Source organism: Elgaria multicarinata, chromosome 4, assembly GCF_023053635.1.
Source record: "Elgaria multicarinata webbii isolate HBS135686 ecotype San Diego chromosome 4, rElgMul1.1.pri, whole genome shotgun sequence".
NCBI classification, from domain to species: Eukaryota; Metazoa; Chordata; class Lepidosauria; order Squamata; family Anguidae; genus Elgaria; species Elgaria multicarinata.
Genome location: NC_086174.1, coordinates 49,307,249 through 49,322,573, shown reverse-complemented (window position 1 = coordinate 49,322,573; position 15,325 = coordinate 49,307,249). Strand labels below are relative to the sequence as shown.

General features: G+C 39.9%; 1 protein-coding gene across 1 annotated transcript in view; it reads right to left on the bottom strand.

Annotated features, from left to right (window-relative positions):
- Window positions 1-1,280: 1,280 nt before the first annotated feature.
- Window positions 1,281-15,325, bottom strand: part of MRPS18A (mitochondrial ribosomal protein S18A) — a 31,058-nt gene continuing 17,013 nt past the window's right edge. The window contains exons 4-6 of the mRNA XM_063124253.1: window positions 13,049-13,172; window positions 12,035-12,104; window positions 1,281-1,777 (exon numbers count right to left, since the gene is read on the bottom strand). Of these exons, the coding sequence (XP_062980323.1) occupies window positions 1,633-1,777; window positions 12,035-12,104; window positions 13,049-13,172 (339 nt within the window). The 3' untranslated portion in view covers window positions 1,281-1,632. The remainder of the gene's footprint in view (window positions 1,778-12,034; window positions 12,105-13,048; window positions 13,173-15,325) is intronic.

Here is a 15,325-nt window from a genome sequence, read left to right as displayed (position 1 = left end):
GAAAGCAGTCTAGTTGTCATTGGGGCCTTTTTAAAAAAATCTTTTAAGTAGTCCAAAGAATTCCTCCGGTAATTCACCCTGTTTATTCATCCCAGTTGGCCATTTTACATATTAACTAAAATTAAGATGGCCCCTAGGATATCAGGAAACAGCTAATTTAATTGGATCTGCATTCAGGCACATGAATGATGTCCACACAGAAAATGCATTTGTGTTTTGTGGTGTGAGGTGTTGAATGTTGTGCATAGTCCAAAACAGTCTGTAATAGGACAGTCAGCATGATTTTTGGTTTTGACAGTCTCCCCTGGCCTTTTTCTTTAAATATGCTTCTTTTATAAACATACAATATAATTTTCCAATTGCACAAACAAAATTAACACACCTACTTATGTTCTTTGCTGTTACTTAATTATGTACAACTTGGCACATGGCAATTCAGCATGGATACTGCATGGCCACATATTTTGTACCTTAAAAGCGTAGATTATACTGATTGCATAGGTTGGATGTGGTTCTGAAAGATCATGTGTGTGCATAAAAATGGACAGGTCCTCTCCAGATGGCTGTTTCAGGGCCTCTGAATCCTTTCTTCAGACTCATTGCTGGACAGGCTATTCCTGAAGCACAATGGAACTTCCAGTCTACAATGCAGCATGAGTAACGATAATTGAGGAAAAGATTATTCCTTCCACTTGCTGAGCTTGAGTGAAGAACAATTCCTAGGATATGTTAGGCAGTAAGTTAGGCTGTGATAGGGAATGGGAAATGAGCTTTGAATGCTGTCATGTCTGCCTACTTCAGTGTTAAACAAAGGTTAACATGAGAAAGGATTACACTGTGCTGGTAGATCTTTCTAACTGGTGGATTCTGCAGTTACAGAAAATTTTGAAGACTGGCAGTTGTCTTGGCTTGCAAGAAATCAAGCATTACAGCCCAGCAGCAAGAACCAGCAACAAAAATTAAGCAAGCTTTAAAAGCCACCGCCAGAATCTTTTCTAAGTAGAGATTCAGGTAGCCTACAGAAGTGATAGCTCTAACAGCTTGATAACGGTTTCCTTCCCTTCCTTCCCTTCTGCTAAGGCATTACCCTAGCAAGTCCTTCCTTATATCTGTGAGGAAATTACTTTGCTGTAAGCATTCCTCCTGTGTCAGAGCATGTGTTTTCCCGAGCACTGGCATTTTTATTAGTTTAAGTGCTCACCTCTCACTAGCAAATACTGTAGCTATTGCCACCAACTAACATCAACATAAATAATGAAACATTCTGCTTGAGCAGTGAGTTAAATATTATTTCTTCATTTTATTAACATTGTTAGGGTGCAAAGGGTACAGGCTATCAAAAGAACTGAAACATGATGCAACCATTGCATTCATCTCAAGATTTTAATTGGGATTTAAATAGTTTTGTTATCCCCAAGTAAGAGCCGCCAGTGTTTCTTCCAGTTAAATAACAATCTACTTCTTAACCATTAAGCTTTTTCTTCCCTCGTTCCTGTATGCTTCCAGCAAAAAAACAAAACTTCATTGGCTTCTTCCAGATTGTACATCACATCAAAACGCTTTTAATGGTCAAATTCTGAGGCAGAGCAAGACGGTCCAAACAGTTGCAATCTACTGTCAACATAAGCTACGTCAGTGGTTAAAACGAGGAGGCTTTGATCCATAGTTGATATTATCTCTGAGAATGGGGTGCGATACAGGCATGGGAACCTTGCACCACTTTCGTCCCTTGTTATAGATGGGTTTCATAGATCTGACAGAATACCGGGTAAGGTACCTGTGAAGAGAAGCAGAAAAGCAAGACAATAATTGTGAGTGGCAAATGAGAAAAGGTCTGGGATACAATAGGAAGGCCCAAATGATATTCAATGGCTCCTCAGCTTTATTTGTATAAGAGCAATGACAGAAACATTACGAAGACTTAGTGCAACAATCTCCATTTTTTAATTTAATGGGTTTTGATAAAAAGAAACTGGGATTGGTGCACCTCTTCAGTTACAACAGCAAGTGCAATTGATGGTTGTTACTCATGCTCAGTGCTTCCCTACTCATCAAGCACATTGGCAAGAGTCAGTTTAGTCTGTGGAAAAACAAATGCACCCTGTTCCCTTTCTACTTTCTAACTAGGTGGTGGTGGTGGGCATGTAGTCTTCCTGAATCTTCCCCACTCATCCTCTACTATATTTTATTGTTAACACAATAACAACCTAGGTACTGGCATATGCCTCTGGCATGTTCCGATTTTGACTGGCCAAATCTGGATGTCAGGTTATTTCTACTGAATTGAAAGCCAGTTTCAAATGTATTCTTTGTGTTTCATCTTTTTGGGAAGACACCAAGCTCTATGATGAGTCTACATTGCAGGCGTGAGCCAACTACATAAAGGGTAGATTCATTTGAGAGTCTCCAAAGGAATTAAGTCTATTTTCCTAAGAAACTAGGTTAAGTTTTCTTTCTGCTTGGGAATAAGAATTTGGCAGGGGCATTTATTTTCACACACATATAAGAGACTGCAGTTATGTTTCTGTAGGATTCTATTTGGATTTGCTGGTGTTGGAAACAGAATCTTCAAAACAAAGACGTGCTGGCAGTTGGGATTTCTTAAGTGATGGTCCAACAAAATCATTAGTTACTAATAGAACTGTTTTAAGTCTCTAGAGCTACTTAGTTAAAGTTAAATATGTGCAATCTTGGATCAGGACCCTTGGTAATATGGCCCCAAGAAAAAGAAAGCTCATTAATTGTTTAGTGAAAATGTACAATATACTCTTCAATATTTGAAAGAAGAAAGCAATCAAACTTGTTTTAGGATAAGCAAAACAAGGGTTCATGGGATAGGAGACAGTTTGACAAGTAGTCATTTACATGGGCCTCTGGTGGCATGCCCCACTTAAGAATGTCATGAAATATTAACCTGATTTACTCACAACCCATGTTTAGTTGTCAAATTTAGATATCATGACATTTAACTTTTGTTCTTAGGAAAATTTTTGGAAAATTGATTTCAGTTTAATGTGGGATTATTCTTTGGATGAGATGATTATTTATAATAACATAATAAGTGCCATGCTGGATCAGGCCAAGGGTCCATCTAGTCCAGCACTCTGTTCACACTATGGCCAACCGGCTATCAGCCAGGGACCAAAAAGCAGGACATGGTGCAATAGCACCCTCCCACCCATATTCCCCAGCAACTGGTGCACACAGGCTTACTGTCTCGAATACTGGAGATAGCACATAAACATCAGGGCTAGTAGCCATTGATAGCCTTTGCCTCCAGGAATTTATTCAACCCCCTTTTAAAGCCATCCAAATTGGTGGCCATCACTGCATCTTGTCATGGTGAATTCCATAATTTAACTATGCGCTGTGTGAAGTATTTTAGTTATTGATGTATATTAATATAATTGTCAAAATTACTGTATCATTTAGCACATATGCAGTATGCCACATTTCAGTATTTGGGGTACTACTTTATTCTACCAGTATGTTGGTGGAGAGATAATATGTCAAGTACAATTGCTCTACAATGCAAGCAGGTGGGGAGCAAAGAGGAAGTAGGGTAGGTTTCTGCAAAAATAAATTAAAAAAACATGCAAGAAAATCTAAGCTCTAAAATCAAGAGCACTGTGTAATCCACACCACTAACTCTCGCCTTAATCCAAATTTGGAACAAACTGGGCTTCTTCTTCTTCTTTAACTCTACAATGTTGAGTGCAGACCTCTCTGGTGAGCAATAACACAGTCTTATGACCCCACCATGCCCTTTCTATCTCTGTGTTTTGGTCACCCCTTCTTTGTTGCACCATGTGCAAATTTAGATGTTAAGTGCTTTGGGCAGAGCCTTATATAATTTATTTGGTCAGTGGAGTGTCTAGCATGCATTTGGGGCCTGTAAAATGGTAATGAAATCTCAACAGCACCGAGCAGTTATGGAACATATGAAAACCTCTCACATTAATCCAGCACTTTTCATAATGAAAAATCCCAAAGAGCTTTTCAAAGCAAGTGAAAAAACAGACTGCATTCAAGGCTGCTGGCTACAGAAACAAAGCAGTCTCAAAAGTGAAGCTGAGCAGAAGCTCTCTATCCTAAGCATACAGCTGTAGTTAGTCTGACGGGTTTGCCTGTGTGCAATCCACTTCAGGTACAAGTTGAAAATAAGGGCTTTCATAAATTTGCAGAAGAAGTAGTTGCTGCACAAGGAACTGCGGTAAAGATTTATTTTTGGTTAGCATGATGAGGCAGAAAAGCAGAAGGCTTACTCTAGGAAGAACAGCTGGAATTAACACTAACTACTAGAAACTTCATTACAAGGAAAAAAAATCTGTTTTATCTTTAGGCCAAACATCCATTTGTAAATCAAATCCAACGGAGAAACTCCATTTATAGCAACATTGGAAAAAGACCCTACTCCACTGCATCACAACATGCCAAATAATTTTAATAGCTACTTAATGGGGAGGGGGGAAATGAAGGAGGCTCCTTTGATAACAAATGATCTCACTAAGCGAGGAAAGCAGGAGCTGCAGACACAATGAGAGGTACATGTTTAGAAACCAGTGGCTTAAGATATTCCTCCATTTTCATTTAGGGCCTTGGGAGGCACACACTCCAACTCTAGGGAGGAAAAGGGATTTAGCAAAGGCCAGGGTTTAAAACTTTTATTATTTGTCTTAAGCAGGTTAATCCTACTCTCTGCTCTAGCTCTTTGGCTTCCTTTTGTGAACAGCAAGCAGGCTGGGGGCTCTTTACTGCTAGCTGAAACATACATTTGGACACTCGCCCTTTCTGGAGCATACTTTGCTTTTACTACTCTAATACATGCTTTGTTCAAAACAGAACGAAACAACCAAAAAACCCTTTTTATTTACTGTGTTTTAACTTTGATGGTTTGGCATAGGAGAAAGCAAACATTGTGCTCAGGGCTTGGGCAGCTCCTCCTGTGCTGAAACCCCCTCCCTGCCTAATCCTGTCTCGCTTTTATTAGAGAAGAATCATTTTCGGTGAAGGATGATGTTTCAACATGTCCCTTATTTGCAAAGATAGTTCCTAACTTTAGAACATCACACCTCTATATATCCGTGGCACACTTGATAATTATGAGATACTACAGTTCCTTATGTCTTCATTTCTGAAACATAAATGAGCAAGGCCAATGTAGAACCAGCTTGACTCTTGAGAGGCTAAGTACTTTCTTAGGACAAGTTCCAAAGAGGAGGCTTCCCTACTGCAGAGAAAGGGATTACTGTGACTGTGGCCAAGACTCTTTATCTGTGATTTTGCAGAGCATCTGGCGCAGTATTGATCTTAGATCAACCGTATTCACTTTGCTGTACAAAGGATCTTGCAAACTACTTGCTGTTGCTTCTGAGACAGAAGGAGAAGGTGCAAAGATGGCCTTAGCCATGCTCACCTACACGGGTTGGTGGTGTTCTATTTGCCAGCCCATTACCAATAGGGAGCATTTATGGTAAGAAAAATATTTAGGTGGCAAATGTCATAAGAACATTGAACTGAGACCAAGATTTAAATTTCAACAGCCATGAAGCTCACAGGGTCCCTTGGGCCAGGCAGTATGCTACATACTGACATAGCAATACACCAGAATTGTTGAGAATTTGGGCTTATTGATCACAAGCAGCTTTCCCATGCACATTGCCCAATCATTCCCTTGGCTACTCCACCGGTGGTGGGAGTGGCCATACCAGAAATCCACAGAGAATAGGAATAGGAATAGAATTTCTTCCAGGAATAGGAAACACATTTTGAACCCTGGCTTCAATCTGTGGTTTGTTGGGAGAGTGACAAATCAGGAGTCCTGCTTGAGAGTTAAAGGGAAGCATCTGCTTCCTCAGTGGTTTCTGGTTAGCCACTCCTACAAGTGGGAGGAGCCAAGCAGGGATGATTGGGTAGTGTGCACAACGAGAAGCCAGAATTCTCAGCAGTTCTGGCTTAGTGTTACATCCAAACACAGATATTATCTCAGCACAAACTACCTCCCAGGGCTGAGGATAAAGGGGAGAAAAACATCAATAGGAAGTTGTATCTCAATTATTTATTTCAGGAAGGTTCCAAAGTCCTATGCATCAGACACATCTGCTTAGCACTGATGAGAAAATGCACCAATGAGGAAAGAGTTGAACTGTTAAAGCTCTTAAATTGAGCTTTGACCAAACTCTTTCCAATCTAGTTCTGGTTTGGGTTAAGAGTAGAAGGCTATAGGAAATGTTCCATCAAAGAACCGGCAGGGCTGTGTCCTCTACACCACGCCACCTTCCGAGACTGCCTCATGGCTTTGTTCACCTACAGCCATGATAGCTCTTTCCTTCACAATTAAGATAAACCAGGGAGAAACAGTCTTCACCAGACAGCATGCAACACAAGCAACCATTAGGGGCTCACGCATTGTCTAAATGAGTGTGAAATTCACAAGCCCTTTGCCACATGTGGGGCATAGAACATTTTTGCCAGCTCTAATGGGCCTTCCTAAATTGTATTTCATTTGCCAGTTAGCTTTCAGCTTCAACCTGGTTATAGCTATATCTGCTTTCAGGCAAGTTAGAACGATCCCCATGGGACATAGCATTACCTCACTCAAAGTGAGCCAAGCCTGCCACTGAAAACAAGCAAAATTTCAGGAAAGCAGTGGCAGAAGTAATCCAGCCATGCTCACAGTATGGAAATACAAGGGAAAGTTTCTGTGGCATTGCCTTTTGCATATTTATTTATTTATATAGCACCATCAATGTACATGGTGCTGTACATAGTAAAACAATAAAACAGCAACGCCTTGCAACATACATTCTGAGATATGAAATAATCTTTCCCAAGCAATGGACAAACAGAAAGGAGCAGAGTGTGTTAAAAGTTCAATGTGATCAGATCTCTCCCTGCCAATCATTAACCCTTTCAAAGCTCTTAAGGGACCTATTTGTTTGGTACAAGATGAATTAAATTAGATTCCAATTTGATATTTAAGAGCCATATGATGGATGTTTGAAGTGATCAAAAGATGGATAGCGTTAGTCCACTCTATTTCAATATTTTCAGATGTACCCTTCTCCATAAGCATATTTTCATTTGAAGAAATACAGATTTTGAAAGCTAAACATCACTTCGAGTTTGAAGTAAATTCACCTATTAAAGCATATGCACAATTGATAGTATGACTGTTTCTTTTTGATGTCATTTACCATGTGCTAATCTTTTTCATATATCCTGGCTGTACTTTTACTGAGGCTTTTTGGGAAACAGAGATTTGAGGTAAAAGTATGATGAGATAGGACGTGAAATATAATCCAAAATTGTACCACTGGAATAAACAACAGTATAGCAGAGGATGATATTAAGTTAATTACTTTTTTTTTATTACTCATGACAAAACATGTATTAACTCTTGCTGGAAACCCAGGAGAATAACACCACCAACTGAGTGCTATAAACCAGCCTAGACTGTGGTGTTGATGATGAACAGTGTGTTCCTAATCCCAAATTACACCTGCTGGGTGGGGATGGGATTGTTCTTAAATCCTTGCTCTGGAAGAGCCTGGATATAGCAGTGCAATGAATCTATACTAGCACAGCAAAAGCCTTGCTGTTTAAAGGTAAAAAAATGGCCAAAGTGTGTGTGGGGTGTTTGTGGAGGTGCAGAGTTTAGGAGGAATGTTATGCTTCCTTGGGGCTCATTCCTTTTCCTTTCTCAAATGGCTTAACATTATGCCCATCAATGGGAGCATAAGATGCAGCAAGGCTACATAGATTACTTACATTAAGATGTATGGCATGAGATTACATCACCCTTTCTCATGTTTTAGCTCTTAAGCACACAATTTGATTTTATGCAAATTGTCCAAAACATATACTCAATAAACAAAAATAAAATAAACACATGAACATTTATTTTCAATATTTCTTAACCAGCCTACATAGTTCAATATATAAATTCTTACTTTCCCACCTGCTTCCACAAACGAGTGTACTCTAAACCTTTGTCAAGTCAGGGCACTAGGCCAAAGATATCTCAATCGTTTTATCTCTTTGCATCAGGGAACAATGAGAGGAATTTCAGGGAGGAATGGTCACGGAGAGAGCGGCCTTCAGGTTAAGGCAAAGATTTAACAGTTACATGTAAAGTAGAAATTCCCATGAAGTCACACACTCTGCGCCCGAATTGGCATTCCATTCTGAGAGAGTTTCAGAGCAGAAACCCTGTTCCAAATTTTTAAGGAGATGCAAGAATCAAAATTCTGAATGCCTGTGTTTATGAGGGGAAAGTTTAGGACACACACACATGCATTCAGATGGAAAAGGCTTCTCAGTTCAAACATTGTCAGGTAACGCTACCTGCTTTTACAAAGGCTCTGCATATTTAACATACATCCCATAGCCTCCCCCACAAACTGCTATTTCAGTTTAGCAAGTTCTTGGTATCTTCTACTCCCACTGCAAAAGAAGTGAGAGCAGGAATACATGCTCTTTTTGAATCATTTGTTTATGTCCAGAATAGCCTCAGCTCCTTTCTTGGGTATCTCCATTCACGAGAGACAGGATGACTACTTATTTCTTTGGGAAGAAGCTTTCTGGTTTAACATATGGGGTGGTCAGAGTGAGGGCTTGAAAGGAATTATTGGGAGTGGGAACCACTCAGATGTGTACATTCACCTCAATCCTATTCGCCTACAATTCATTTTATTTTTGAGGAACATACTACTGCATATCTTTAAAAAAAAGCATTAATAGCACAGCAATAAGACCCTTTTTTTCAAAAAGAAGCTAAAGCAGTTTCCCACTTGTGTGAAGTAGGAAACTAATTCAGCTTCATTGAACTGCATTGCAAAGGTACTTTATCACTTTTCTGATTCCTCCTTGGGGGACTATTCATGGCAGTTCAGATGCAGGACTTGCCAGCTGATTCAAGCAAGCATGTCAACACTGCTGTATTTTTAGGGAGCTACTTTTATTGCCACAGACAGAACAGGTTCAATCTGTGAGGGAAAGGCACCTGTGAAGGGAACAGTAGAAAGCAACATATAGCTGTGATTCAAGACATTTGTAAGATACCTTAGTTTTTGCTTTCATTACCTCTCCGTTGGAGATGGGAAGCAAAATAAAAAGGTCTAAAGAAGCTATGCTAACAGTTGCAATGGCATCTACGAGCAAAATTAAAAGCCTTGACCTATTAGTTTCACAGGGATATATGGTGTCTTCTGAGAAAAAGCATACGGTTCTCACTTGACTCTCATTACTCAAGGCAGCATTCTTCAACCTGGTGCCCTCCAGATGTGTTTGGACTGCAACTCTCATAATTCCCAGCAAGCATGGCAAATAGCCGGGAATTATAGCAGTTGCGGTCCAACACATATGGAGGGCACCAGGTTGGGAAAGTCCTCCTTAAAGCATTTGATTTTCTGCCCAAGTCTCTATTTTCTAGACAGGTGGCACTTCAAAATCCAGTAGCCCAATGGTAGGACTAGGGAGCTTTGGCTATTGGGCGGTATAGAAATGAAATAAAAAAAAAAAAAAGGAATGACAGATGGAAAGATAAAGAGTCACAGTATGAAATATATTTATTCCATATCAATGATCCAGTCACCTAGCACTCTCCATCCTCCCCCTTTGCTTTAGGTATTCTAGACTGCCCTGATTATCAGAGTATTGGATCACTTGGATTTTCTGATATTACCGATGATGCAACAATCTTATAGGTGAGAGTGAGAAACACTGAACAAGTGTATACTTGAACAAGACCGAAGCAGAGCTGGAAATGGAAACTTCTAAGCTTGGGGTCTGTGTCTTGAATGCAATCGCCTCTTTTGATGCTGCTCTGAAGAATATGGGATGTGGCAGTTTGGACAGAGTGTCATGACCTAACCTCCTAGGGCTGCAGAAAGGAAGTGGTTAAAAAGTCTCCTGTCCTCTGCATCACTGGCTGTTCCAGAGATCAACGTGGGAGGCTCAGGTGGGGGTAGGCATGTAGCCAAAACCCTCAACGCTGCAACAGCGGTTGAGACATGGCAAGACTCCAAAAACGCAGAACTTTCTACCTCCAGCCGATAGACAAAACTCTGATGAACTGGAGCAGAATTCCTAAAAATGCCTTAACAAGCTCAACATCTCTGATCCCTAGTATCTATCTATCTTTCCTAAAGTTTCCCACTGTATTAATGCTTCTGCCATACTCACTTCTTATTCCTCCCTGGCTGTTGCCAGATCCATTCTTGACTTCTTCCTTCACCACCACCCTTCCATCCTTTCCCACCCTCCAGCTCTGCAATCTTCCTCATGGATAGGAAAAGCAATAGAACACAGGGGCGTGGGAAGACATAGAGATACTAAAACTAACTGATGTGTGATAGCAGAGTGGCCATTCCGTTTGCCTGTTTAGGTACTATAAAAAGTTTGCTAAAATAAAGTTGCCTAGTTTAAAGCCCAATTCTGTTCTACTGGGAGATGGGACAGAGTTAACCACCTCCTACCTTTGTCTAGTAGGCATTATTTCAGTACGAGTCACCTTCGACTCCTGTGTGAAACTCTGAGATGTTTTAAAAGCAAAGCTATGGAGCAGTAGCAATCTGTTATTGAAAAGGTTTTATTTTATAAATACTAATATACATGTACACACACACACACACGAAACATATTCCTAAAAATAAATAAATAAGGAATTGTTAATTGTACTTAGCATTTCAAAAAGCGATAAATATTCATTTTAAACAAAATTATTTTGATTTTCTCTACAGCACATGTAATGTCAGTCTATTGCTATGTCCCAATTTCTAATGGTAGGAGTCCTTCTTTCCAAACATCGAGCTTGTGTCGAGAATTTAGACTTTTCTACACAGATCACCATTTCTGCCCAGAACATGATCTTCAGAGAAAATCACTGAACTGACAACATCCTAGGAAATGGGACTATGGAAGGCCGGACCCACACTGCAAGAGGAACTTAAGCTGAAACCTAGAGTGTCTGCTTTCCCAAGCACCATGTCTGTGGCCTTTAGTAACCCCACAGCTTGCTAATATGAATTCATAAACTGCTTTGACATCCCCATGGAAACTGAAGGCGAGGTCATAAATAGGGGATTAGCACCTCTTAACACAGAGCAAAGCAAAAGAGGCAACAGGGGGTTTAAGTTCCCCCATTAAGGGGCATGGGGCTGCTCAGCAACAGGGAGGGCAGGATGAGGAAAGGAAGAGTACAACAGAGGAAGGGCAAACTGCGAGTGAACTACGAACGGCAGACAAAAGAGGGCCAGGCACAGGACAGAGAGGGCAACAAATCTAATGAGGTCCTCCTTCCTGTCCCTTCACCACCCACTGTTAATACCTAGACAGGCTGTCTGTTTCATTGCTCACACGAGCACAAATACTGCAGTGACTGTTACTATGCTATTTTTATTTAACTGCACTCGGCCTCCTCAAAGTTGTTGTTGTTGTTGTTGTTATTATTATTATTTATATTTATATATTGCCCCATAGCCGAAGCTCTCTGGGCAGTTTACAAAGATTAAAAACATTGAACATGTAAGAAAACAGATATACAAAATGTTAAAACCTGTAAAAACATAAAACAGTTAATATACAAATCTTAAAAATCATAAAAACATAAAACAGATAATATACAAGGATAATATCTGTTTAAGGGTAGGAGAATAAAGAGGAGGCCAAGAAGAAGAAAGTGCCGTTCCACTGAGATAACTATTTCTCTGCAGTGTCTCTCAAACTGTCCAGATCTTAAGCTCTCTCATCCTCTTTCTCCCTAGTTCCTAGACTGACCCAGTTCATCTTAAGCATTTGGCAACCAGGCCTGCAGCAGTCAGACACTAGCAATTGCATTTCCCACACTGATCCTTGAATACACATAGGGAAATTATCAAGAAATGCGAACTGCTTGCACCCCAGCATCTGTGTCCCAGAGAAGCCTGTGTCCCAAGTTTGAGAAATGCTACTTTACAAAATCTGTCCGCCCTTAATTCTGAACCACCCACAACCCCCCCCCCCGGTTCTCCCTCTATGATAGATGGCAACTGACCTGTTGAGTTTCGGCTTGTTTTTTGGGACAAAACCTTCAGGAAATTTACGCCTATGATTTGGCAGCAAACCTGAAAGGAGGGAAAAGAGGAGAAGAGACATCAGTAGGAATGAAAATGAATGGTACATACGATTGCAGCCGAAGTACCTAACTAGGTTTCTTTTCTGTCTCTAATAATAATAATAATAATAATAATAATAATAATAATAATAATGGGAAGGCATGTGCCTAACCCTAACGACCAAACCCTAATTACTGGGAGCCTTACTCTCGTAAATTTTTAAGGCACTTCACAGAAACCGACCACAATTTATAAAGCTTATCTCTAAAATAATAACTCAAAACTTCAAGATCTAAATTACATTTCATATTGGTGGTCTGTTTCACATACTGCAGCCCGATAGATTTCTAGATTCCCTGTATGTACCAAAATATTATAAACCCCAACCATCTTAATTAGAAATACAGGCAATGCCTGGCCAATACTGAAACCTATGGTCTGCTTTCTCAGTGGCCATCTGAATGGTTTACTTCACAACAACTTAAGGGAACGTGCCTAGTGTTAAGACCAAAAAACACCCTGAGATGAACGGGAGGGGAGATGCGCCTGACTGCTCTGCCACTGATTTCCTTTGTTGTACCTGGGGCACTAACAAGATCTGTTGCATGGGCTCTACAATGTTAAGCCATTTCTTGACCTACTTCATTGTGAACTATTATGCGCACACACACATCACAAGGCAGAGGTAATTAACCTGTAACTAATAGCTTTCAATTAGTTAGATTATATCTGTACTAAAACTATCAGCTGTCCTCAAAACTTAAAACTCTAACGCTGTAGAACTGAGACTCTGCATAATGCACTTAGCCTGGAAGGAATATTTTCTACCTCAGAAGCAAGGAAACCAGGCAAAACAAATCTTTCAGATCATGGCATTTTAGGATGAACTGAGTCCCAGTTATTTTTGGCAGTTCAGCTGTTCCACACAACATATTCCCACCAAAGGGAGTTACCTGCTCGATGAGCCATTTGCACACATATTGCAATCTTCTTGTGCTCTTCCCTACAAAGGCCTGTGGTCTTCTGAGGTAGCATCCCTCCATCACTGCGTATGAATTGACTTAGCAGTAAGACATCCTTCGGAAGCAAAGAAAAGGACAACCCCAATCAACATCACAGCCTGAACTAATGACCTAGTACCAGTTAACTAACCTTGTAAGTGATATCTGTGCAAAAGTTTGTAATCTTGAATGTTTCTGCACAAAAAGCTGCTACAATATGACCAGGTGTTATGAAGCTGCTTTAAGACCCCCTTTGCTCCACCTCCTGGGCCTAAAACCACTCCCTTTAACCTGCCTAGGAATGCAGAGGATCTCTCTCTCTCAGGTTTACGGAACAGTCAGCAGAGAAGCCAGAGTGTCAATTTCTTGCTAAGAGAAGGAGCCTTAGCATTCACTGTATTATTTAGTTAGTAGACAACAACCTGTAAAAAGGGAATTAAAATAAATCGACCTTCAGGATGCTTTCATATCAATTACAACTTGGCTTCAATCGTGAAACATGAAGATTTGATCTCTTCATTTCATACAGGGTGGATAAAAATCAATGATTTTTTTAAAAAATAAAAAAAATGGATTTTTTTAAATAAAATGCTTTTTGAGGAAAAATCTATCTAAAGATAGTTTTCTATTTAAAATACATTATAGTCCAAAGGTTATTCATTATGAAATAAGGATAAGTTTTTAATTATGTAGCATGAGGCTGTTTAATTTTTTTGGTAAATGAATTCCATTAATCCATTCACAATGTCATGCTCTTCCAGAGGTTTCGGTAAGATTATTTTTCTCCTTCCAATAAAGTACAGCAGAAAAGTTGTCCAAATATGAATGATTAACCTATTAAACTGGAGATAGTTCACCTCGCAATAATTTCACAATTATCTACCCATGATGTGTTTCTAATAGTACAACCAAATCAGTATTTTTTTATATATATAACTGTAAAACTAATCTGAAAAATTGCTATTCTAAAAATGAAACCTTCATCTGGTTGTAAATATTAAGATTATACCAGCAAGAATGAGTCTTTGGTAACTCTGAGTTGTGTAAAATATAGCGAGGAAGAGTGCACTTTTTTGGGGGTGTGTGTGTCACATGATTTAATCGAGTCTTTCTGAGTGGTGATTTAAATCAAATCCACCCTGATTTCATGCAAAGTTTAAATGAGTTCTGCTCTGTGTTACTCTTGCCCTCTGTTCTTAACAAAACAGAGAGTCAAAAATATCCCAGTGGCAGACAATCATGTCCTTCGAAACAAAAATGTGTTGCATCTTCTCTGGAAAGGCGGAAGAGGAGCAATACTTTCTCTCTCTCTCTCAGGTCATCCATCAGGGTGACCAAGGCTGATTCTGTCCCAAAACCAGGCCTGAATCCAGACTGGAATGGATCCAGATAATCAGTTTCATCCAAAAGTGCCTGCAATTGAGACGCTACCACTCTCTCAAGCACCTTGCTCAAAAATTGGGTATCTGTGACTGGACAGTAGGCATAAATCTCTGGGTCAAGGAAGGGCTTTTTCAGTAGCCTCCTTCAAAGCAGCAGGGACCACCCCATCACGGAGTGATGCATTCACCACTCCCCTGACAAACCACTTGCCTCACATCTGAAAACAGTGGAATCTGGAGGAAGGCTTTGAGGCAGGTCTCTGTGTTAGGCCTGCATGGGAAAAGGTGGTTCTTAAGATACCTGGGTCCTAAGTGGCTTATTTATTTATTTATTTTACAACATTTCTATACCACTTCACATCTCAGCCAGATTCTGGAGTGTGAACATAAGGGTAAAACATTCAAAAGACAAAAAGGATTAAAACACCATATTAAAATTGTTCTTTTTAAAACAGAGTACCAATAAAACAATAAAAACCACGGCTAGTCAATTAAGGGATGCTTCCTGGAACACAACTGTTTTCAGGAGCGGCCAGAAGGAACACAATGTTGGTGCCTGCCCGGTCTCCAGAGGAAGGGAGTTCCAAAGAAAAGGGGCCACCACACTGTTTTAGTCTTTAAAGGTGAAAAAAGCTCTTTGAATTATGCTTAGAATGGACAAAGAGCCAGTGTAGTACACAATTTTTACTTACTCCATGACTTAAATTGACAGTGATGTTGTCACAGCATAGGCACGTGAAAAAACCTTGAACCCAGTAACAGGTGTTTACCCAGGGATCATTAGTTAAGTGGCAGGAATTTGATTTCTATTTCCTTATTTGGTATAGCCATCCAACATTCATGTTAA